Raw genomic sequence first — 21,827 nt, 5'->3', positions numbered from 1 at the left:
TAGTAAAAAATATTTAAATCTGTCATTCGCAAATTTTTTTTTCTTTCTATTTAGAAAATACAATAGAGGGAAACGAGTTTTGCATGTGCATAATAAGTAAGGGTTAATTTGGTAACAATAGTTATGAGTGAGTACGGGCTTGTCTGTTTTGTCTTCCCTCCTCCCTCCCCCCTTTTTTTTAGAAGAAAAAAAAACAAAAGTACAGCAAATCATTTATCTATCTTCAAATATATTTAAAGACAATAAAAGACACTCTTTTATCAAGTAACCAATTTGTTGCTATTGTACCTGACTGTAGATAATGTTTATTAAAAACTATATCGACTATATAGTTCCATGACAACTGCTGAGATACAAACTGTATTTTAATATATACAATATTGTTTTGTTTCAATTGGAAAGTCACTAAATAAAAAAAAAAGAAAGTTGTGCAGATCTTTTTATAATTTAGCGATTGAATAGCATTGATAATAGTCCGCTAAAATAGAAACAATGGCTTCAACTCTCATTAAATCATCTTTGCTTGCTCCATTATGAATAGCTCCATGACTATGACCTACAAGTTGAAGTGGTATATCTTGAATCATTAATCCTGCTACAGTTATTAAACTTGTATCCTTAGCGTTTAAGATAGAAGTTTCACTTAATATAGGTCCATATAATTGATTTAATGCTGTTTGTGCCAAGTCAGGATGTGTATTATACATATTTTTAAGCACTTTATCTGTATGTCTATCATATATATTACTAAATAATGATTTTCCTCTTTGTCGTTCAGTTTGTACATCAGACCATGCCTCTTCATTTCTATATAACAATGATAATAATTGTTAATATGTATATGTATATATATGCGTGTATACTAATAGTAATGAAGCTAACCTGATTGGCTTTGTAGGTAGCAATGTCTTTATATTATCAGGGGTAATATTAGCTAATTGTTGTAGTGTATTTATTGTCTTTTATATAACAAGCAAAGTTAATTTTTTTTTATTATTATTACTTGATGCATAATAATTTACCTTTGGAAACCCAATAATAACAAAACTCTTAAGTATAGCTTCCCTTAATCTTAATATAATTTTAGCAAAAAGTTGATTCTTTTCTTCTTTTGATAAATGATTCATTTTATCGATTTTATCAGAAATAACTTGATAAACAATTTGAATGTCGTTTGGCTTGTTCACTGAACTTATAACTACTGCCTATAAAATACTACCCATTATATAAAATAAAATTGATACGATTATTGTTTTTATTCTTACAGCTATTATATACCAAACATCATTAAGAATGTTTTGTTCATCATGTTCAAGATTTTCTAAAATTTCTTTTAATGACATTATTAATTTTGTGAAAGAAAAAAAAATTTTTTTATTATATTCCACAAATGAAATAAAGTAAGGGAAGGATAAATATTTTAACCATCTTTTATATAATAAAGTTATATACAATACTAAAAATACATGTGTAAATTAATTAAATCACAAAGACCAGACCAGATAAGCCTTTCATTTATCTATTATATGACCTGTTATTATGTAATATATAGCCATATTTCCTTTTACAGTCGAAGAAACTAGGTTGGGCCAATGAGAAAAAAATCGGGTCGTTTCAAAATTGAATTAGGACACCATTATGAAAATGGGACAGAGATATGAAAGTGGGACGGCGATACGGAAATAGGACATATTGAGATACTTTTAAATTTTGGGCGAATGAAAACTTTTTTTTCAATAGGTCAACTAATCTGTAAATATAGGGTGTCTTGCTGTTATACAAGACATAATGTTATTCAATTGTTAAGGCTATTTTTTCCACAAATAATAATATTGTTGTTAGTATATGAGGTAATGAAATCTATATTAATATCAAGATAGCTTACTCCGCCGAAACTCTTCAGGTCGATTATTGTTGTTGGCAGCCATATACAAAAAGATAGAGCGTATGTTGAGACTCGCCATGTGATCTCTGTCCCATCGAGTATTACAAGTTTGACAGTTGAGAATTGGATGGATCATCATATTGGAGTTATCACGTTGGTTGGAAGTACTTCTTGTATGACATCTGGGACATATTAGACTTGTGAAATACTCATCAATCATAACGACGTACTTTCTTGAATTTGGCTGTCTGCGTCTGGTTGTTTTGACATAATTTAGCAAAGCTTTTCTGAATGCCTTTGTTGGAGAAGGTACATTCCCACGAAGCCCACCGAACCGAGCAGAACCAAACGCCACTACAATAGGCCTTTCAGCTTCACCGGCATTGTCTCTAGGGGCTAACGGTTTCCACTTTTGCTGATTTGCTTGCTGTATATCAGGATTGCCTTCTTGGTATTTTTGGCTATCTGTAAACAACCGTTTACACATTTCGGTCAATGCTTTTTGCTTGCTTCTTCTATAGCCGTGATATTTGAGCTTTTTCAACCTGGTTGTGTAATAGCCTTTAATTGCCTCAAAGTTCTGAAATATATATCGCAAAGCTTCCCAGTTACACGTCCTTGTTGATGGTGTATTAGAAATCAGATGGCGTGCGTCAATATTGGCTCACGAATGATGACTTGCTGCTCCATTCTTTCTAAAACATGGTATAACCACGGCAAATACGAGTGTAATCTAGCATAGTAATCTGCTTCAGTCAGGTTCAAGCCATGTAATCTTTGGTGGTATTCATCAATAAGATTGTTGATTGAGGTTTTGTGAGTGTCGGCAACTTCCAGATTAGCAGGGTAAATTATTTCTTGATTGGTACAAATAGCATTATATACCCGCTCAGCTAGGTCGCGTTTGACACTATTTCGGAAAGGGAGGTCTGGAAATTCAGTTGTGTCAGAAAGCCTCGTAAAGAGATAGCGCAACGTTTTTGGCTTGAAGTTGGTTCCAACATGATTCTCTATAAGTGTCTCAAAGCTACACATGACTATTGAGATTAGTATGCTATACTGAATGTTGGGGAACTGCTGTTGCCTATTAAAATCTTCTCCCATTTTATTACTAAATTGTAAGAAAGCTTTAGGGATCTCGGCATCGGTATTCTTTCCTTGACCAACAAATAAAGCATCAAAGTTGTATAGTTTTTTGTGAGTCAGTTTTGGTACAGCCTCGACCAATAATTGATGGGTATCAGCATAAATGACAATAAAATAGGAGAAAGGGGATGTCATTTAAGTTTTCATTCTGTAGAATCGGTAGATAAAAAAGATATAAAAAAAAACAAAAACGGTGGATTAATCTAGATGCTTGTGTGAGTGTTTATTCAATGTAAACTGACTGAAGAACTTTATTGATCCAAGATGATCTCCTTTTACATACATTTATCGTTATTTGTTACTTGTATGAATATAATCGTATGAAATTGTCAGTTTTCTGATCCACTATTATCATAACATTGGTACCTGGACTACATACGGAGCCCAATATTACAGAGACCTGAACTTTCTTTCTGGAGTGATGCTGTAGGTGAGTACAAAGGTCGTATTGGTGACTATGCAACCAGTCGAGAAATTGAGAACAGAAACATCAAATCTCGTTGTGTGTCAATTACGGCTGCCTACACTGCTTTTAGTGGCTGTGTTGCTCAAGTTATGAGAAGAAATGCCAGCGGTGCCAGCACAGGGAACATGGTAAGGCGATTTATTTACTTTTATTTTTTTTTTTTAAAAAAAAAAAAATAAAATAAAATTTACATTAAATATCATAACGAAAAAATTATAAATCCTTTATAACTTTGTTAATGATAGTGTCATGTTGACTGTGAATCTCTTTTTTCAAACCAGATGTCGAGTTTACAAGTTCTATGCACCATAAATTCACACTATGATAAAGTCTGGACTCTTGCATCTCTTTATAATCAGTTTATAAACAATCAGCCACCTTGATACCATATTTTTCTTTTGATTTGCACGAATACGTAGACTATGTGAATTATCATGAACCTCTTTTCAAGCTGACAGCTTCGTCAGATTTTTATGCAAATTAGAATAATAAAATTGATTATTTCTTTTCGTTGATATTTCACTATGAGACTTCCCAAACGTAAAATAACTATATAAAAGCATGAGGCAATTAAGATAGATGTAATTGGATAGCCAACTTGCAGTTTCTAAGGACTTGATGTATAGAAACAGTTTCCTTTTTTGACAATTAACTAATATACTAAAATGATTGGTTTGTGGCGACTTGATTATTTTATAAATGTGAAAATTTTTATGAATATCTATAAATGGCTGTTATTTTTTTTTTCTTCAAGAGTATTATTTTTGGATTATCAGTGATGTTTTTAGTGCCCGTCAGGACGCCCAACTGGTCTAACCGGTATTAGCTGCAATGACACTTGGTCTTTCTTCTAGCTTTTAATTTAAAGATAGTGCTCCTGTGGATCTGGGAGATGCTTTAGTTTTGGTTTGGGGTTGCCTAACAAACTACTAAGGCGTGATTGGGGTTGCCTGCCACACACTTTTTTTTTGGGATCAGACGACTTCTTACCTTCTTGTGGTTGATCCTGTTAATCAAAACTGCTATAGTTTTGAGAACTAAAAGAAGTACTTTATATAACTTTTTGACTTTAATTAAAATAAAAAATGTTGCTAAAAAAATATTTTGAAGTGTTTCTAACTGTCTTGTTCACGATAAGTAGACGTTTGAGTTGAACTTGTTTATGCTTTTGTTCTTCATTAATGCCTTTAACAGGAATTGGTTACGGATAAACTTCACTGAAGAGACCCAAGGATCATTTATTTGTTCCCAAATACCATTTCATCTGCTTGCTGTTGTACAGATATGGGTAACTTTGAAGACTTGAAAACAAGAGTTACTGATGCCTGTAGCAATGTACCTGCAAGACACACTGGTGCTTTTATTCAACATTCAGTGAACCAGTTCCCCAAATGCAGAGATCAATTACCTCTTTAAATAAAAAAATATAGTTTTGTTCCATTTTAACTGCAACTTTTGAAGTAAAACAGTTCTATTTTTTTTTTTTTTTTTTTTTTTTTGAGAGGATTAGATATACTTTTATTTTTTCGTAGTTAATCCTACTACTAAAATTAAAGCATGAAAGCATACTTTGTGTTTTGAGATACTAAGAAAAGTATTATCCCTATCCATTCTTTTACAGCATTTATCTCAATTCATATAAAAATAAAGAATTGTGTATTTCTCGATAAAACTAGGCAAAAGTTCTTAAGCCACATGTAATAGAGGATGGTAAAAGAAAAAAAGAGTGATCCTATAAAGATAGTATTGCCAATTTCAAAAGAAACTTTCATCACTATTCTTGGATCTATTTCTTCTCAAGGTGTCATTGACATCTCGTTGGGAAAGCTTGTAACAGTGCCTGAAACAACACCAAGAATTGATACTCGAACAAAACATTATTTAAATAAAATAATGGATATTTCATGCAAAAGGATTTTAAAGTGTGATGGAGGATGCATTTATTTGCAAACCAGCCATTATTTGAAAAAAAAACAATTAAAGACAGAGGATACAAATGTTTTTATTTACCTTCATATTCATCATCCCTTCACCAATCCACACTCAAAGAACGAATGTACCTGTTACAAACAAATTTTTTTAATTCGTTCCTTAAGCCTTTCAGAAGAAGATACGCTATTGATCCAAATTTATGCCTTTTTTTTTTTTTTTTTTTTTTTTTTTTTTTTGCGTACTCCGGCCAATAACTTTTAATGGTGTAAATTTTTCAAACAATTCTTATGGCAATTATGTGCACTCATTACTGATACTATTGCGCCTTTCAATTTATTTGTTAAAGTTTTCTGGACGAAAAGATTTGATAAGCGATATTATTCGGTTCTTTTTCTTTGTCTGCCATCCACTATTGATCCTATTCTTTAGTTACCTATGGCTCAGGCTGGAGGCAGTTGTGCCCTATGCTGGTATCTCTGTTGGTTGCCTGGTAGTATCCCAAACCTGTATCTCTTTCGTCTGAACGATAAGTTTATTCAGTGGATCTCAGGCTATTGTTTGGTTAAATATGCACTATTGATTACAAATAATTAATGCTGTGGTTAATCCTTTATCCTTTTTTACTTCATTATCTTTCTAATAAATATAGAAAGCAACCTATCATACGAATCAATTCATCCACTTCTACATAGATTATTCCTTGGCTTATAATATGAATTAGTATACTCTTTGAACTTGATTACCTTCATCATGGTAAAATCCCTCCTGAAATCTCTCTCCCCTTGATACTGACTTAATCAAATGATTATGCAGTAATCAATCCAGTATGTAAAGATGCAATTCTCTATCCATTTTACCTTCTTTATCTTTTTTTTTTTTTTTTTTTTGTTACTATCAACATATTTTTGTTTTAATTTCCTTGTTTTTCCCTTTTTTTTTCGATCTGACCTGGGTAATGCAATTCTATTTTATTGTGTTGCGCTTAAATGGGGTTTAAAATTTTTACTCAATAAAATGTATGTAGATGCGTGTGCATGTGCGTGTGTGTGTATGTATGTATTTAATTATTGTAATAAAAAAAAACTTTTTTTTTTCTTTTTTTATCCCTTTTATTTTATTTTTATTTTTTTTTAAGGAAAAAACAAAACAAATTAATACGTAATTAACAACACCATTTGTAGACATGTCCATAAGTTCATTAGGAACAAACGACTTTATAGACCTCAATAAAGCGTCGTTATTAGAAGAAGAAGAAGAAGATGATTTAGACTCTCAGTATAACAAAAATTTATGTCGTTTTAGATATAGTTTAAGAAGCATTGATGAAGCAGAGACTGAACGTTTTAGATCCAGTTTACTTACACCTACCTCAAAGCATAGTAGTTTAGATATACATTTAGGTATAAAGAGTCCTTCAAGTCCATCTTCTTATCCTGAAAGTATTGCTTTCTCTAGAAACTTAGGTATAAACAAATTTCCTTTTTTTTTTTCCCTTTATTCATATTACCCTATCTGAAACAAACCCAACATTATTTTTTGCAGGAAATGAAGATACTATTGATTTAGTAGCAAGTAAATTTAGAGATTATTTTGATTATGACCTTGATGACTTGCGTTCTTCAACTGAAAGTATTACTAATAGATCGTCTTTATTACAAAGAAAAAAGAGACCCATTGGCTTGTTAGCTAGGTATGCATATATTATAAACAAATAAACAAAAAAGATCATGTCTTTTTCTTTTTCTGATTTTTTTTAAAAAAAAAAAAAAAAATCTGAACTTGTATTTTTTTTTTTTTTTTTTTTTACTCAGTTTGAATAATATTGAAGAATTAAAAGTTGGAATGACAGAAGAAGACGAACTCCTTAAAAAAAATAATGATTTACATCTTTCCCCTAAGTCTCCTCATCATTCTTCTAATTTACGTTACACTAAACATACCAGCTCTGTTGTACAGACGAATACCAAAAGAAAGAGTATAGACTCAACTGCACTGAAAAAGTTAGATAACAATGAACAACAAACTATCTTAAAAAGACATCATACGCTTAATAACGATCATAGTCGCCCAACTGTAAATAGTCCTCTTGCCACTAATGCAACTATGACTCCTTCAAGATCTAAAATACCTTCTAGAATAATGACTCGATCAAATACGATAACCGCCACAACAACATCTAATGATATGAATCCAAAGCATAATCATGCAACAAGAGTGGGTAGCTTATTACCTCAACCTATCAGTAAAAGACGTTGGAGTAGTTATGATGTACCTAAAGATAAATCAGTATCTCAAAATGATAAAATAACTTCACGACATTCTATCCTAATAGCTAATCCTACCAATAACGGTCATTATCATCATTCTAATAATACACTTATCATTGTTAATAATTCAAAGAAACCATTACCAAGTCAACATGATAATAAACCTATTCTTGATCATGCTGGTAAACCTTTAGAAGCATCTACATTTAAAGTCATCCGACGTACATCCTCCCAAGCGATTCGTGATAAAAAAGAGCGTCAACCTATTCCAATTTTGATGGATAAAGAACAATCAGATAAAGGACACACTTTATCCAGTGATAAACGAATCTCTGCTCCTCCTACTCTTGAATTTAAAAAGCAAGCAAAATATAGTACTGACAAACAATTAACACCAAAGACTGATAAATCAAGTTCATCGCCTTCTATCATTATACCACCTGTTCGACATAGCAGTAAGTCGGCAGCATTCTCTGTAAAGAATAGTCAAGGACAACACATCACAAAGACAACACCTCTAACTGTAAATACAACTACATCATCATCATCCACTAAAAGATACTCTACCTCTAACTTGACGACTCCAAGATACAGTAAATCAAATGAAAAAGATGAATCCATGTTATTTAATATGATTCCAAATACAAAAGAAGTTCGATTCTCTAATCCAATTACAACAGCAACAACAGCAAAAAATACTAAATTACCATTTTATGAACAAGTCGTTCATGTCACTGCATCTCATAGTTCAGGAGGATTTTCAAATTCGACCACATCTTCTTCTCATTCAGGCGATTTATATTATGATCCTCCTACTACTAGTCATAAAAAGGATTCACCGGTTGTGGCAACTATATCTCCTCAAAGAAGGAAATCAACTACCACTGCTAATATTGAACAAGTTTATCCTAAAAAACCAACTGAGTATCGTTATAGTAGCTACTTGTCATATTTAAAAAATCAAAGAGAACATTCTTCTCCTGATAATAATAATGGTCAAGATACCTCTGCTGCATCCAAGTTAATAGCTTTATCTAGAAGACAAAGAATTTCATCAGAAGATAATATAAGTCATTATAAAAATAATCATCATCATAGTCAAGAATTACCACTACGACAAAGATCATCTTCAATACATCAATACTCCACTTTACCAACACGTACTAGTTCAATTCGTCTTAATGATGCCATGGTAAGTTTAAGATATATATCTATTTAATTCTTTCTTTATTTCTTATATGTTTATCTATATTAAGGCTTATAATACGACTCCATCTTTACAAAATAATCAGCAAGATCTTTCTAAAAGATCGTCATTTTGTCATAAAGAAGGAAATTATAATACTATTGAAAGTGTAACAGCATCAGCAAGAAAAGCACTACGATTAATACAACAACGTAGAAGTAATCAATCTTTGGAAACTTATTAAAAAAGAAAAAAACACACACACACACACACACACACACACATACATACATACATAACGCATAAATACATTCATACTATAAATGTACATATCTAACCTTTTTTTTTTCCTTTATATATATTTATATATTTATATGGCTGTATAATTTATTCATAATTATTAAAATAAATGGGTATCTATCTATCATCTCTAATAACGTTATTCAAATCAACTTGATCGTTTACACTTGCTATACACTACTAATGTGTCTTTTGTTGGTTTCAGTCATCTTAACATCCTTTGTTACTCGATGAAAATAATAACCAATCAATCACAATACTATTTCTTACATAGAGTTTCATCTTCTTTTATATCCTCCAACCTTCCCCCCTTTTTTTTTTGTTATTATCATTTTTAACTACGATTAGTAACGTTCATCTTTGAAACAAAATTTACTCATATTTATAGAAAGTAGATGGTCAGGGTCTTTCAAAGATATAGCTGTATCAGCTGAGTAAAAATATATATGTGTGTATATATAGCTTGGCGCAAATAATAGACACAATCGTATTTTAAGCCATAATGAATAATTATAATAAAATGAATACATGAAAAAAAAAGAGGAGGAAGTAGGAGCTGTTGTGATAAATGATTGATATTTTACATGTTAATATGACTATCATTCTTTTGTTTTTTTTTTTCTTTTTTTTTTAAAAAAAAAAACGAGTTCTTGTTATAAAAAAGATGAATTAAAAATAGATACTCTACGTATGCTAAATTTTCTTTCATGTTTTACATGATTACTCTTATTCTACTACAACCATGTCATTTCATTACCTTATTGGCTTGGTTTTTTTTTAAGAAAGCGGAGGAGAAAGGTATTCAGATGAGAGGAACTTTAATGATGAAGAAGGTACCGATCCTAAACATCTTTGTAAACAGTCATAAAGAAGAAGAACCATGATTCAATCTGCAGCATGTATATATGAGAAAGAAAGATCATAAATAATTTAGAATATCTTTTTTTTTCTTTATATTAATAAAGAAAAAAATCAACGCGACTTTTTTATATCCATTAATGAAACCCATTTCCTTTTATTAATCGCGGTACCAGGTATAAAAAAAAATGATAGAGAGAGAGAGAGAGAGGAGGTGCCTTTTAATCTTTAAGTAATATAAAATTCAAATGGCCAAGTTTTTTATAAATTAAAATAGGATCTTGAGACAAAGCAAATCAGATTATAGTTAGAGTCAATCAAGGGGGGGGGGACAGGGAAAGAAAAGTTTTTTTTTTTTAAATTGCGGTGAAACTTTACTTTGCTGATCTTTATTTCGGAGGGACAACATGAATTAAGCTAAAATATATCCATATACATATTTATATAAGCTTTTTTTTTGTTTTCTTTTTTTCTATATAGTTAATTAAGATCTTTGTTGTATTGATTACAGGATCAATTTACTGTGTGTACGTGATTTTCAATTCAATTCAATTCAATTTAATATACAGTTATGTTGTACATATTTTTGATTGTTACTGCTTTCATTGCTTTTGTTCAAGCAGTCCCTATTGAGCCCCGCGTCATCACATCCCTTTCTGGTGTATCTTATAATTCTCGTAATCCTGATGGTTCCTGTCAAACGACACAAGAAGCAATCGATACTATCAAATCAATGAAATTGCATGGTATCCAACATATTCGTACTTATTCTCAAGGATGTAATGCACTTCCAAACATTATAAAGGGAATCGAAGCCGCTGGGGGTGGTATGACGGTGCTTGCGGCGGTTTGGATTGATGGTACCTCAAATGACGATAAAGAAATTGCTTTACTTGAAGAGAATCTAAACACAATCTCAGATTTGAAAGCCATTCGCGGTATCCTTGTTGGTAATGAAGTCCTCTTTAATAACTATATCACTAGTTCTCAACTCGTACAAAGATTGAATTCTGTTAGGGCCATCTCGAGGGGGATCCCTGTAGGCTCTGCCGAAACAGATGGAAGTTATAGTGATGAATTAATCGCAGCCTCTGATTTTATGGGTGTCAATATTCATCCTTACTTTGATACCTCAGTTACTACGATAGAGGATGCTTATAAAAACTTGGTTCTTCGATTTAATAACATCAAAGGTAGAGCAGGAGATAAGACGATTTATATCACTGAAACTGGCTGGCCCAGTGCAGGTTCTGGTTCTGGTGCTGGTCAACCTAGTCTTTCTAACATGGAAGCCTATGCTACTACTGTATCAAAAAGCTCTTTACCTTATTATTATTTTGAATGGATAGATGCTACTTGGAAGTCTTCTGCTAGCATTGAAGGTCATTTTGGTCTTTTAGATTCCAATGGAAAAGCTAAATTTAAATTCTAAATATGTATCTATGTAAAATAAAAATAAAAATAAAGTATCACATGTTCGAAATAGAAAAAAAAAAAAAAGAAAAAAAGCAGGCTATACTACTCATTTATAGCATTGTACTACTTGTTTGAGTCCGGGCATTTATAAATTAACTTAAATGGAAAAAAAAAGTGTAACAGTAAACGATTTTTTTTTAAAAAAAAAAAAAGAAAAGAAAAGCACAATGAATAATACTGTATATTTTTAATTATTAAAAAATTATACATGCATAATACTACATACAAATGATTTATTGAACCAGGGAATTTGGAATTATTATAACATAGAAGATACAATTTTAAAGTGTTAGTATATATGTTTGTACTCTCATCTATACCTGTTTCAACAGCATGTGTTTAATATGAATTGTTCGTTTGTGATATGATGGAATATCTCACAATTGTATACTTTTTTTTTTTTAATTAATTTTTGATCTTTAATAAGAGATTGTATGTATTCGAGTTTTTTTTTTTTTTAATTATTGTTCTTTTCCCCTATGAAACTAATTATGTTTATCTTTAGAAAATTACAATTATTATTATTATTTAATTTAATAGTATGTCCAGTAGTATTGATCTATGCACAACTTGGTCCCACCATTATCAAGCCAGAACAAAATGCGACAGTTCCAGCAGGAGGTCAGTTTGATATTGTTTACGAATATCAAAATATGGGCACAGGAAACTATTCTATCGATATTCAAGTTTGGCAAGATGCAGCAGTAAGCCTTCCTATCTTTGATATTGTAAAAGACCATAAAATTAAATCAGGTAATTCATCAGGTATTCAAATCAGTTTCAGAATGAATGATTCATATACTTGGAAGGTTCAGCGTGGTCTCAATCAAACATTTTGGTTAACAGTAACAGAAACAGCACAGACAGCATTTTATTCAAAAGGTATTTCGCTTCGATCTCGACCTGTATTACTTCATACAAGTCATGCTACAAAGATATCACTTTCTCTTCCTATTCTTATTTCACTTGTTGGATTCTCCTTTATACTCATGATAACCCTGTTTGTTTAATTTCATTACTATTATTCTCGACAAAAGTAGTAATGCGCATGAATACCCGGTAGCTACATTAAAAAAAATCTACGCTGAATGTTATAATATTAAAGGTTAATAAAGTAATTTCGGATTTTATTTTTTTTTTTTTTATTTTTTTTACCTGTCAGACACAATTGATAATCGTTACTAAATATCGTCATCATTATTATCAAAATTTGATTCATAAAGTAGGGACCGCTTTTTTTTTTAATTACTTACTTCAAGAACGGATATGTTTCGAATTCTGTTTAAATATATTTTATAACACAAGTTGTTATTTTATTAACATTTTTATATATAATATAAATGCTTAGTAGTTATAAATGACATATTGGAATAGTAGACGATATTATTAACATCTGATTAAAATAAAATAAAAAAAAATCTGACAAGTAAATGACTTTATCTGCTTGCATTAATTTATTTTCATTTATCTGAAAAAGGAATTCAATAAAATAAATAAGAACTGAAACCATAAAAAAAAACATTTACTTTATGATGTAAAATTTTACTTTACATATTTTTGATAAAAAGACATAAAATAGGCTGTATTCAATCAATAAAAGAAAAATTAGAATTCATTTCTTATTTATTAGAGTAAATCATTAAATTAAACATAATGGAAATAACATTGTTGTGTTGTTGAATTTAAAGTTTTTTCTTAAAAAAAAAAAAAAAAAAAAAAAAAAAAGCATGCGTTTAAATTTGTTATTTGTCATTTTACTTTCGAGGCGTTTATTTAATTACATTGTATCATTATTTAAATTTACTATATAGCGTAGTGTTTATCCCAATTAAAGAGTTCAATTATCATTATCGCTTGTTTCTATTATGTAATTACACTTTTTCATTTCAATGAGCGATCATAATAATAACCTTCCCTATAAATACCACTTACACCCCCATTACTCTTCTCTACTTGACTCACTCTATACTTACTTACTTATTATAATGGCTCGTACTATTACAAGTTTTTTAATTTTTGGTTTAGTATCTTCTCTATTATCCATTACAACAGAAGCGACATTGTCATCAAGAGAGACTACTGTTTACACAAACATCCTTTCCTTTAATAATAAAGATACCTGTACTACCTGTGTCCAACGTCCCTTAATAACCTCAACCAACATACCTGCTCATTCAAGGAAGACAGTAAAGCATAAAACTGTTACCCCTTACTATACCAAAAAAGCGCATGGCAGTGCACATCAACATGACCCCTCATATTATAAAAGACGTGTTATTACAAAGAGGATCATTAAAAGGAAACGTCTGGTGAATAATAGTACAAGTAAAACGATTGCATTTCCTCCTGTTGAAACAATGACTGCTACTCATCATCAGAAGAAACATAGTAAGATCTACAAGACAACGAAAAAAGATAAAAAACAGAATATTCTTATTACGCCTAGTCTATTATTAAATGCAACCTCAACTACCAATCACGCTACAACCCGTACCAGATTTAGATCTACAAAGAGTAAGAAGGAGTATACGACTAGATCTTATAAGAGAAAGTCTAGTCATAACACGAAAAAAAAAAGCGTACGTTTATAAAGAATGAATAGTACAAAGAAGAAGTGATAACATAGCTTATTATTAAAGAAGATATAAGAAGAAAGAATGACTACTTATTTGTAATAGTGTGATTTAGTATAACTAATAAATATATATAAATTATTTTTTTTTCTCATATTCTTTTTATTGAGTCTGGTATCTTTGCTGAGTTGAATCTTTCTTTCCACGCATCAGGGATAATAGGACTTTTTTTTTTGTTGTATTCATGAACAAGAACAATATTTATCTGTCTCTTTATTTCCAATTAAATTATGACATTATTCCCAGAGTTACATAAAAAAGCCTTACTGTTTGTGTTACAGGATACATTAACGACATGAATAGAAAAAATGTATTCTTTTTTTTTTTTGTATTTAACTATAATCGATGTATTAAAAAATGTATTTTGTTGGTGTTGTAATATGTTTAAACTTTCTTTTTCTTTTGATTTTTTTGTATTTCTTATAGTAAAGGTAAGAAAGATGGCAATGATGGCGGAAACATAAAAAAAAAAAAAAAAAAAAAACTTGCCTAATTTGTTCCTAAGGTCTAATTTTGTTAAATTTTGCCTATGATAAAACTCAGCTATTAGCAGTAAAACCTATTTATTCTAATAATATGATAAAGAATCTAATCTTTACTCCAATTTAATAATAAAAGAAAAAATACTTTATAGAAAAAAAAAAAAAAAGAGAGAGAGATTTATATATAAATAAATAAAAAGCTTATTATTATTACCTTTTTCTTCTAATAATAAATCAAGTTTATAATTTGTTCCAATTGGTAGTTAGTTACTCAAAGGAATGTGATGCAAATGTTACAAAAAATGTCATTATTACTATTCTGTCCATGACATTTAACAAACATAGATAGATATACATATGTGTGTGTGTGTGTGTGTATATATAGTATTGATATATTAGTGATGGTAAATTGTCATTATATCATAAATATTACATTCTATGTGATATATAGGCACACTATATATATAGACACATACAGTGTATGGATTTATATTATTATATACACCACACACTTGCTCTAAATAGATTAACCCTAAAAAGAGACGACTATTGGATAATAGAAAGAGATGTATACAATAAACTAAGCCCAAAAAGATGTATAATTTGATTTACTATTATGTCATTCATTATTACTGCTCAATGAACATAAAAGAGTTATAGATAAAGTTAATTGTACTTGATACTTTTTTTCATTTCCGAATAAATAAACGTGTTTAAAGAAGTTTAATTCATAAAAGTTTGGAGGAAAGGAATTTCTCGTTGGACGAAAAAATGTGGCGTGAGCTTTTTTATTTTTTGATAAACGTGGAAATAAAATAAAACAGTGTGATACAAAAGAAATAACAGTCTTTTATTTATTTATATTTCTGCTTTTTTTTTTTAATAGTTTATTGTAAATCTGCTTAATTTTTATATGGAACTTTCCTTTTTATTTAAATTACACAGTTTAATGTTCGAAACTAAATTTGGATATTTAATAAAAACCAATCAAATAATTCTGTTCCGCTTTCAACTCTTTCTCTCTGCTTCTTTCCTCCCCCCTTAAAATACACCCTTTACACTTCATCAAGTTAAAATAAAATAGACCCGTTTTTTTTTGTGTACATCAAAAAAAAAAAAGAATCGGGAAATTAAATTCCCAAAAAAAGTTGGCTCGAGCGAAATAGAATAAAATAAGAGAAATTCATTTCATCTCTCTTTCTCTTTTTATTTTAATTTTAATTTTATATTCATACATATTTTAACAATGAGTATGTTATCTGTTCATAGCATGTTGAATACTAAATGCAAAAGAAGACCTTCTGTTCTCGATATAAATAATTTATTATGTTCAGATGAAATGATAGATCAAAAAAGTCCTTCACTTTCACCTTCTTTAACTTCATCTCCAGCAAGCATATCTTCCTTTACAACGAATTATACATTTCAAAAACAACAACCAGCTGATAACTGGAATCATCATAAATCACATCCTCCTTCAATACAATATATAAATTTAGCATCAAGTAATAGTCATCATGGGGATGATTATGAGGATGTTGAAGAAGAAGAAGAAGAAGACTATGAAGATGAAAATCATATTAAAGCTAAAAGAAGAAGAGCCAATGTAAAACAACTCGAAGTATTAAATCGTGTATTCAATCGTACCTTTTTCCCTTCAACTCAAATGAGGGCTGAATTAGGTCGACAATTAGGTATGAGTCCTCGTACAGTACAAATTTGGTTTCAAAATCGTCGTCAAGCGATGCGTACAAGAGAACGCCAAAGATTAATAAAGCTTCGTAACAATCATGAAACAGCAAAATCAAACTAAAAATTAACTTTATGTCATTAATTTTCCCGCCATTTATTATTATTCATTTTACTTTTCTTTTTTTTTTTTTTTTAATTTTTTTATTTATTAATTTTTTTTTTCATTCTCCCCACTACTACCACCATCCCTCACCCCTTGATCTTTGTGTTAATCTCCGACTAAAAAAACACATACACACATACACACACACACACACACACACACACACACACATTTATATATATGTGTATACATATTTATATATATATATATATATAACAAAAACAAAGAGAATACCCTTCTTACTATGTAAAATATTTTTATATACAGACACACACACACTATGCATATATAAAACATACACTATAATATGTATGTCCTTAAAAGCTGGCTTTTTTGTTATTAATAAAAAAAAATAATAATCATATTACGACTAAGATGATTCTAATTTCTACTAAAATAAATCCTTTCATTTTTAATTAAAAGAATCACCTTCTAATTTGAGTTTACAAAGTGTAACATAATAATCATGTAATCTTAACATCATTTTTATCCACAAAGTAAATAAAGAATATCTTTCTATAGTAAATATGTATTTATCCTCATCATTCTTACTGCACTATTTGTATTTATTCACTCTCCCTCCCCCTTATATACATCCTCTTTTTTTTTTCTCTTCTCTTCTCTCTCTTTTGCTAAATATATCCAATCAATTTCCTACAATGACACAGCCTTCATCAAATAATAAAGCTACACCATTTTTAATAAAAAGGAAACAAATCAATTTGAATCCATTGGATACACAAAAGTACAACCATTCAATTGTAGTACATTTTGTTGTGTAATTAACCTTATTCTTCTTTTTTCTTTGTAGGAATACAGTTGAAAGTAAATATGATAAAATAAATTTCATCCTACTCACCCTATAAATTTGGTTTAACTCATTTTATATATCAGCCATCTTGAAAGAAAAAGATGATAAAATCATTGAATTAAAAGTAAAAAAAAATATATATATATATATATATATACATATATATATATATATATATCAAATGAGCTTGATATGCTTTCTCTTCTTTGAATAACAAATATTCTCTTTAAAAGTTACAATTGGATCAAATTAGACAAGATTTACAAACTACAAGACATAAAAGTCGTTTAATGGAAAATGAACGTCATCAATTTGAATTAAATATAAAAGAAAAATATTTAAAAGAAAAGAATCAAGTTGAATTAGAATTCAAATTATTAAAGGAATCCCATATTGAAAAGATTCAAAGTCTTTCAATCACAGTAAACCAGTTATCAAATAAAATTTTATCACTTGAAAATCAATTAAAGGAACAGAATATCGTTGAAAATAATCAAGAATTGACTCATGAAGAGACATTAATGTTATTGATTTCTAAACCTGAATATCAACAAGAAGCTCAATTTGTAAAGGACGCATATACTAAAATTAATTCTAATCAATCTCAATATCCTTTAATATGGTCCAATATTCAAGTCGGTTATTTATTTATTATGTAATCAATTCATTCCATAGTCTTACTCATTTCAATTTTTATTAGAATACTGTGAAAGCTATTAATCATGAAATCAATCATTTTCATGCTTGGAAATCAATACCTATAGCTGATTTAACTAGATTATTAAAAGAAGATCAAAAACAGCAACATCATACAACAATGAAGTCTTTATTATTTGGTAAAATAAAAAGGTCCCAATAATAATCATAATTCGATATTTGTGGTTTTTTCTTTCTTTCTTTTTTTTTTTTTTTCCTTTATATTTCTTTATTTTATTCTTGTTTCAATAAATGGATTGGTCACATGTAAACAAGCAACACTCAACATGTTTAATCTTAAATGTCATGTTGATCTTTTTTTCTTTCTTTTTTTTTTTTTTTTGTTAGATTGATCTTTGGCTTTTGAAAATATATAAACAAACAATCTTAATTCCTAAATTTGAACGTTCCAATAAAAATTATCAAATATTAACAAAACTTGAAAATTCAAACTTTAATTCCATTGAATTAATAGATTATATTCTTAGAAACAAAAGTAATGTTCATACAGTTAACATTATAGAGCAAAGTTGATTGATTTTCCCTCTTTTTATTATTATTATTAGATGATTTTGAATTATCAGATGAATCTATACAACATGTTGAATCACTTGCAACAATAGCAAATGCACTTGGAATGGAAAATACTGAATTAAGCAAGTAAAATAATAATATGAATACTATATACACGTAATATATAGTATTCACTCCATCCATTAGTTACATTACTTCAATATCTAAATTAACAATTGATAAAATGGAAGCAAGTCATGAACTAACTGCATTAATCGATGTTGAACATAAAATAGATAGTCTTCAATATGAGGCAACGTTGGAGTTAGATAAAATGAAAAAGTAGGAATTGATTGATCTTGACTCGTTTAATAATGTATCTTATTCCCCCCTTTTTTCTCTCTCTCTTTCTCTCTCTCTCTTAAATGTAGACTTTTAGATAAAATACGAAAAGAGCATAATGTGAATGAACAAAATAGAAAAGACAATCGAATAATTCAATCAGTTCAAGAAAAATCAAATGAACTTGCAAATTTACAAGTAAATTAATGTTGAAATGTATATATTTAATGATCGTTTGTTGATGTGTATATGTATTTTAAATAGAAAACATATGATGAATTAGGAATTGAAGAGCAGGATTTAAGATTAACAGATATTCATGAACTGGAATCAAAAAGGAATTCTCTTGTAAAAGCCATAAAAGAAAAAGATGAAAAACTTTTGTCTTTTCAGGGATTACCATTGGTAAATAATTATACACATGTGGTGTAGTAGCTATTTTTTTCGTTTAATAATTCAATTGTTAGGATATGGCACGTGCTTCAATGAAAATTAGAGAAACGGAAAAAGAATTGGTAAATAAATAATACAAGTATATATTATAACACTGAGATATAACACTTTGTATTGTTGTTTAGGAAAAGTTAGAAGTAGAAAGGGAAAACCTGATTTCAGATATTGCAAAGAGTGTACATTGACTGTCTTGGTATAATGTGACTTTTTTTTTGTCAAGTAGACGACACGCAATTTTGGAGAACTAAACTATCTCTCCCTCTCCCCTTTTATTATTATTAAAAAAAAAATGTCATTTGTGCCTTTACATAATTTTAATCCTAATTCATTTAAAACATCAACACTTATTTTGGTATAAATATGCATAATAAAATATAAATATTAATTATACTTACTCGTATATCATCTATAATAATAATAATAATTAAAAAGCCTACTGTTTCTATTGGAAATGTACCTCAATTAGTTACAGATCTACTCATTCATACTTTTAAACTTGAACGTGTTGGGTTTTTGGATGATAATGATGTCATGCCTGTAGCAGGTGTACGTGAAGATGTGAATCAACCTGGTATTACTGTACCTATTGAAGGTATATTTAGAACATCTACATCATCTCTCGCATTTATTTATTTTTATTTTTATTTTCATCTAGTTTTTCAGTCAAAAGATAAACGCTGGACTTGTATTCAACAACGTTCACCCGCTGTAAAAGGCAAAAGAAACGAATTTATTCAGCATATAAAAGAGTTTGCTCTCAATTTTGCTCACGTTGTCATTTTAACTACAATGGACGCCTCACGTCGTTTAGACTCCCAAATACAAGGAGCACCTTTTAGAGTGTATGGTGAAGGAAATGTAATGATGCGTTCAGCTACATTGGGTATTCCTGTCTTGGAGAATTTAGAACTTGAATCTAATCAAGATAACAAGGAAAATGGCCGTAAAGTTCATTTGCCTGGCTCTGGCTTAGCAAGACATTTATATGAAGCACTTTCTAAAGATATTGAGACAACGTTACTTATTATGTTTGCATTAGAAGGAGGTAATAGCATAAATCACTTTAAAGTTCCCTTTATAATAATAATAATACGTGTATCCATTTTTTTTTTTAGATAATGCTCAAGACAGTATAGAATTCGCAAGATTTGTAAATACATTATTACAAATTCAAACAACAAACTTATCTTCTTGGACTATACCAAAGAGTTGGGAATATTTATTCGGTACACCTTATAATGCAGAATTATATCAATAAAATGAGATTAAAACGTTTCATCATCATCATCATCATTATGAACTTCTTCACCCTCAGGCGGGACTTCAAATCCATCTTCAGTTTGGTAAAGAATATGTTGAATTTGTCTAAGGCTATCTGAATATTCATGATGACTTATTTCTACATATTCTTGAACTAAAATTTCAATATCTCTTAATTTCCTAAAATAAAAATCTCTCTCCGTCTCAAGTCCGTCTACTGTCGTTTTTAATGCCATAATTTGCCTATTTAAATCTTGGATGGCCGTATTTGGGTTTTTATCCATCGTATGACCATTATGGGCCCCTTTTGCAGATGATAAACGGCCTGTTGCTGCTGTATGATTTGTTATATTTCGTACTATATGTATTGAATTATTATTTCTTCTTCTTTGTTCACATCATTTGACAAGAATTACCTGGATTATGGTTAACTGTCTTACGTGTCTTTATGGTATTAGTAGCAGTTGAATGAATCATGCCAGAAGGACTCTTTGTCTTGTTACCCCCTTTTCTACGTTGAAGAGCATCATACACTTCTTCTCCTTGATAATGAAGGTCCCAAAAGCGTTTCATCCATTGCATAAACTCCAAGTTGTCTTGAAACTTACATTTGATTAGTTTATCAACAGGGATAATCTATAATTTTTACCTTTTAAGCTGATACATTTCTTTATGTGTTTCATGTGTGTGTGTGTGTGTGTGTGTATATAGACCTACCTTATCGATTCTTTTTTTTTTTTTTTTTTTTTTTTTGCAAGAAAGAAAATGATATAAATAGGTAATAATGTTTTTTTTAAAAAAAAAATAACATGACATAACTTACTTGTGTTTATCAAAAGTATGTTGAAGTATTTTAAAATTTGAAATATTTTCATATTCATGTTTAGTTTCATATTTAACCTTTGACATATGAACATCATCTATAATAATAATAATAATATAAGCTTATTATAAGAAGGAGAGTCAATTATAGAACATACAGAATATAGAGTCCATGATTTGACAATAGGCAGCACCTTATGTTTAAAATTATTATCATGATAAAAATATCCTTATTATCATTTATATCCAAATTACCTGTTCCTGCTTGCTCTACTTTAGTATAATTTAACCTCAAAAGATCGTTAAGCCAAGATAATAACTCTGTTCTAGATTCTGCCATCATTTATTTAACTATAAGAATAATATGAAAACAAATGAGAATGTATGTATATTAGAAGAAGAAAAAAAAAAGGGGGAGGGGCTAATAAAGAAAAAAAAAAAAAG

The 21,827-nt window shown here is 29.5% G+C and overlaps 12 protein-coding genes across 12 annotated transcripts; 8 read left to right on the top strand and 4 right to left on the bottom strand.

Annotated features, from left to right (window-relative positions):
• Positions 1–440: 440 nt before the first annotated feature.
• Positions 441–1,691, bottom strand: BX663DRAFT_528501 (uncharacterized protein; the record flags this gene model as incomplete). Its single annotated transcript, XM_051530166.1, has 5 exons — positions 441–732; positions 883–959; positions 1,023–1,205; positions 1,266–1,330; positions 1,679–1,691. The coding sequence occupies 5 exons, from the start codon at positions 1,689–1,691 to the stop codon at positions 441–443; spliced, it is 630 nt and encodes a 209-aa protein (XP_051387785.1).
• BX663DRAFT_492024 (uncharacterized protein) lies at positions 1,582–2,593 on the bottom strand (the record flags this gene model as incomplete). The annotated part of the gene is made up of 3 exons (XM_051525157.1): positions 2,264–2,593; positions 1,991–2,239; positions 1,582–1,809 (listed from the first exon to the last, which is right to left on the bottom strand). Coding segments are annotated over exons 1-2 (358 nt in total), but the record flags the coding sequence as incomplete, so codon positions are not given.
• BX663DRAFT_11311 (uncharacterized protein) lies at positions 2,203–3,376 on the bottom strand. The gene has a single exon (XM_051521496.1). The coding sequence runs from the start codon at positions 3,164–3,166 to the stop codon at positions 2,525–2,527; it is 642 nt and encodes a 213-aa protein (XP_051387783.1). The 5' UTR covers positions 3,167–3,376; the 3' UTR covers positions 2,203–2,524.
• On the top strand, positions 3,338–4,913 carry BX663DRAFT_557041 (uncharacterized protein; the record flags this gene model as incomplete). Its single annotated transcript, XM_051531749.1, has 4 exons — positions 3,338–3,349; positions 3,428–3,625; positions 4,252–4,316; positions 4,721–4,913. The coding sequence occupies 4 exons, from the start codon at positions 3,338–3,340 to the stop codon at positions 4,911–4,913; spliced, it is 468 nt and encodes a 155-aa protein (XP_051387782.1).
• Positions 4,914–6,612: 1,699 nt separating this feature from the next.
• Positions 6,613–9,126, top strand: BX663DRAFT_482071 (uncharacterized protein; the record flags this gene model as incomplete). Its single annotated transcript, XM_051524396.1, has 4 exons — positions 6,613–6,892; positions 6,972–7,119; positions 7,241–8,888; positions 8,953–9,126. The coding sequence occupies 4 exons, from the start codon at positions 6,613–6,615 to the stop codon at positions 9,124–9,126; spliced, it is 2,250 nt and encodes a 749-aa protein (XP_051387781.1).
• Positions 9,127–10,222: 1,096 nt separating this feature from the next.
• BX663DRAFT_539221 (glycoside hydrolase superfamily) lies at positions 10,223–12,653 on the top strand. Its single transcript, XM_051530707.1, has 2 exons — positions 10,223–11,422; positions 12,057–12,653. Exons 1-2 carry the CDS (start codon positions 10,612–10,614, stop codon positions 12,524–12,526), a joined length of 1,281 nt encoding a protein of 426 aa, XP_051387780.1. The 5' UTR covers positions 10,223–10,611; the 3' UTR covers positions 12,527–12,653.
• An 848-nt stretch (positions 12,654–13,501) lies between these two features.
• Positions 13,502–15,594, top strand: BX663DRAFT_482069 (uncharacterized protein; the record flags this gene model as incomplete). Its single annotated transcript, XM_051524395.1, has 6 exons — positions 13,502–14,030; positions 14,260–14,263; positions 14,576–14,580; positions 15,031–15,035; positions 15,518–15,523; positions 15,577–15,594. 6 exons carry the CDS (start codon positions 13,502–13,504, stop codon positions 15,592–15,594), a joined length of 567 nt encoding a protein of 188 aa, XP_051387779.1.
• On the top strand, positions 15,503–16,544 carry BX663DRAFT_492015 (uncharacterized protein). Its single transcript, XM_051525156.1, has 2 exons — positions 15,503–15,519; positions 15,722–16,544. Exon 2 carries the CDS (start codon positions 15,878–15,880, stop codon positions 16,442–16,444), a length of 567 nt encoding a protein of 188 aa, XP_051387778.1. The 5' UTR covers positions 15,503–15,519; positions 15,722–15,877; the 3' UTR covers positions 16,445–16,544.
• A 782-nt stretch (positions 16,545–17,326) lies between these two features.
• BX663DRAFT_492013 (uncharacterized protein) lies at positions 17,327–18,193 on the top strand. Its single transcript, XM_051525155.1, has 3 exons — positions 17,327–17,421; positions 17,531–17,932; positions 17,998–18,193. The coding sequence occupies exons 2-3, from the start codon at positions 17,588–17,590 to the stop codon at positions 18,154–18,156; spliced, it is 504 nt and encodes a 167-aa protein (XP_051387777.1). The 5' UTR covers positions 17,327–17,421; positions 17,531–17,587; the 3' UTR covers positions 18,157–18,193.
• Positions 18,194–18,196: 3 nt separating this feature from the next.
• BX663DRAFT_492006 (uncharacterized protein) lies at positions 18,197–19,568 on the top strand. The gene is made up of 7 exons (XM_051525154.1): positions 18,197–18,260; positions 18,342–18,489; positions 18,560–18,653; positions 18,714–18,848; positions 18,938–19,046; positions 19,113–19,363; positions 19,427–19,568. Exons 1-6 carry the CDS (start codon positions 18,246–18,248, stop codon positions 19,278–19,280), a joined length of 669 nt encoding a protein of 222 aa, XP_051387776.1. The 5' UTR covers positions 18,197–18,245; the 3' UTR covers positions 19,281–19,363; positions 19,427–19,568.
• On the top strand, positions 19,422–20,954 carry BX663DRAFT_11130 (PAC2 family-domain-containing protein). Its single transcript, XM_051521490.1, has 4 exons — positions 19,422–19,653; positions 19,734–19,872; positions 19,957–20,346; positions 20,417–20,954. The coding sequence occupies exons 1-4, from the start codon at positions 19,591–19,593 to the stop codon at positions 20,557–20,559; spliced, it is 735 nt and encodes a 244-aa protein (XP_051387775.1). The 5' UTR covers positions 19,422–19,590; the 3' UTR covers positions 20,560–20,954.
• BX663DRAFT_547464 (calponin homology domain-containing protein) lies at positions 20,567–21,726 on the bottom strand (the record flags this gene model as incomplete). Its single annotated transcript, XM_051531013.1, has 6 exons — positions 20,567–20,919; positions 20,978–21,197; positions 21,279–21,288; positions 21,385–21,481; positions 21,542–21,577; positions 21,639–21,726. The coding sequence occupies 6 exons, from the start codon at positions 21,724–21,726 to the stop codon at positions 20,567–20,569; spliced, it is 804 nt and encodes a 267-aa protein (XP_051387774.1).
• Between the last annotated feature and the right edge of the window lie 101 nt (positions 21,727–21,827).

Source organism: Cokeromyces recurvatus, assembly GCF_025118155.1.
Source record: "Cokeromyces recurvatus strain NRRL 2243 chromosome Unknown BX663scaffold_1, whole genome shotgun sequence".
In the NCBI taxonomy this organism is placed as follows: domain Eukaryota; kingdom Fungi; phylum Mucoromycota; class Mucoromycetes; order Mucorales; family Mucoraceae; genus Cokeromyces; species Cokeromyces recurvatus.
This window is presented reverse-complemented; position numbering and strand designations above follow the sequence as displayed.

Excerpts from the sequence above, each read along its gene's own strand:
- BX663DRAFT_11311 (XM_051521496.1), bottom strand. The coding sequence starts at position 3,166 with ATGACATCCCCTTTCTCCTATTTTATTGTCATTTATGCTGATACCCAT.
- BX663DRAFT_539221 (XM_051530707.1), top strand. The coding sequence starts at position 10,612 with ATGTTGTACATATTTTTGATTGTTACTGCTTTCATTGCTTTTGTTCAA. Across the intron at positions 11,423-12,056 it reads GTCTTCTGCTAGCATTGAAG|TATGTCCAGTAGTATTGATC; the intron begins GTCATTTTGGTC and ends TTAATTTAATAG.
- BX663DRAFT_492015 (XM_051525156.1), top strand. The coding sequence starts at position 15,878 with ATGAGTATGTTATCTGTTCATAGCATGTTGAATACTAAATGCAAAAGA.
- BX663DRAFT_492013 (XM_051525155.1), top strand. The coding sequence starts at position 17,588 with ATGGAAAATGAACGTCATCAATTTGAATTAAATATAAAAGAAAAATAT. Across the intron at positions 17,933-17,997 it reads TAATATGGTCCAATATTCAA|AATACTGTGAAAGCTATTAA; the intron begins GTCGGTTATTTA and ends AATTTTTATTAG.
- BX663DRAFT_492006 (XM_051525154.1), top strand. Across the intron at positions 18,654-18,713 it reads GAAAATACTGAATTAAGCAA|TTACATTACTTCAATATCTA; the intron begins GTAAAATAATAA and ends TCCATCCATTAG. Across the intron at positions 18,849-18,937 it reads GAGTTAGATAAAATGAAAAA|ACTTTTAGATAAAATACGAA; the intron begins GTAGGAATTGAT and ends TCTTAAATGTAG.
- BX663DRAFT_11130 (XM_051521490.1), top strand. The coding sequence starts at position 19,591 with ATGTCATTTGTGCCTTTACATAATTTTAATCCTAATTCATTTAAAACA. Across the intron at positions 19,654-19,733 it reads AAACATCAACACTTATTTTG|CCTACTGTTTCTATTGGAAA; the intron begins GTATAAATATGC and ends ATAATTAAAAAG. Across the intron at positions 19,873-19,956 it reads TGAAGATGTGAATCAACCTG|TTTTTCAGTCAAAAGATAAA; the intron begins GTATTACTGTAC and ends ATTTTCATCTAG.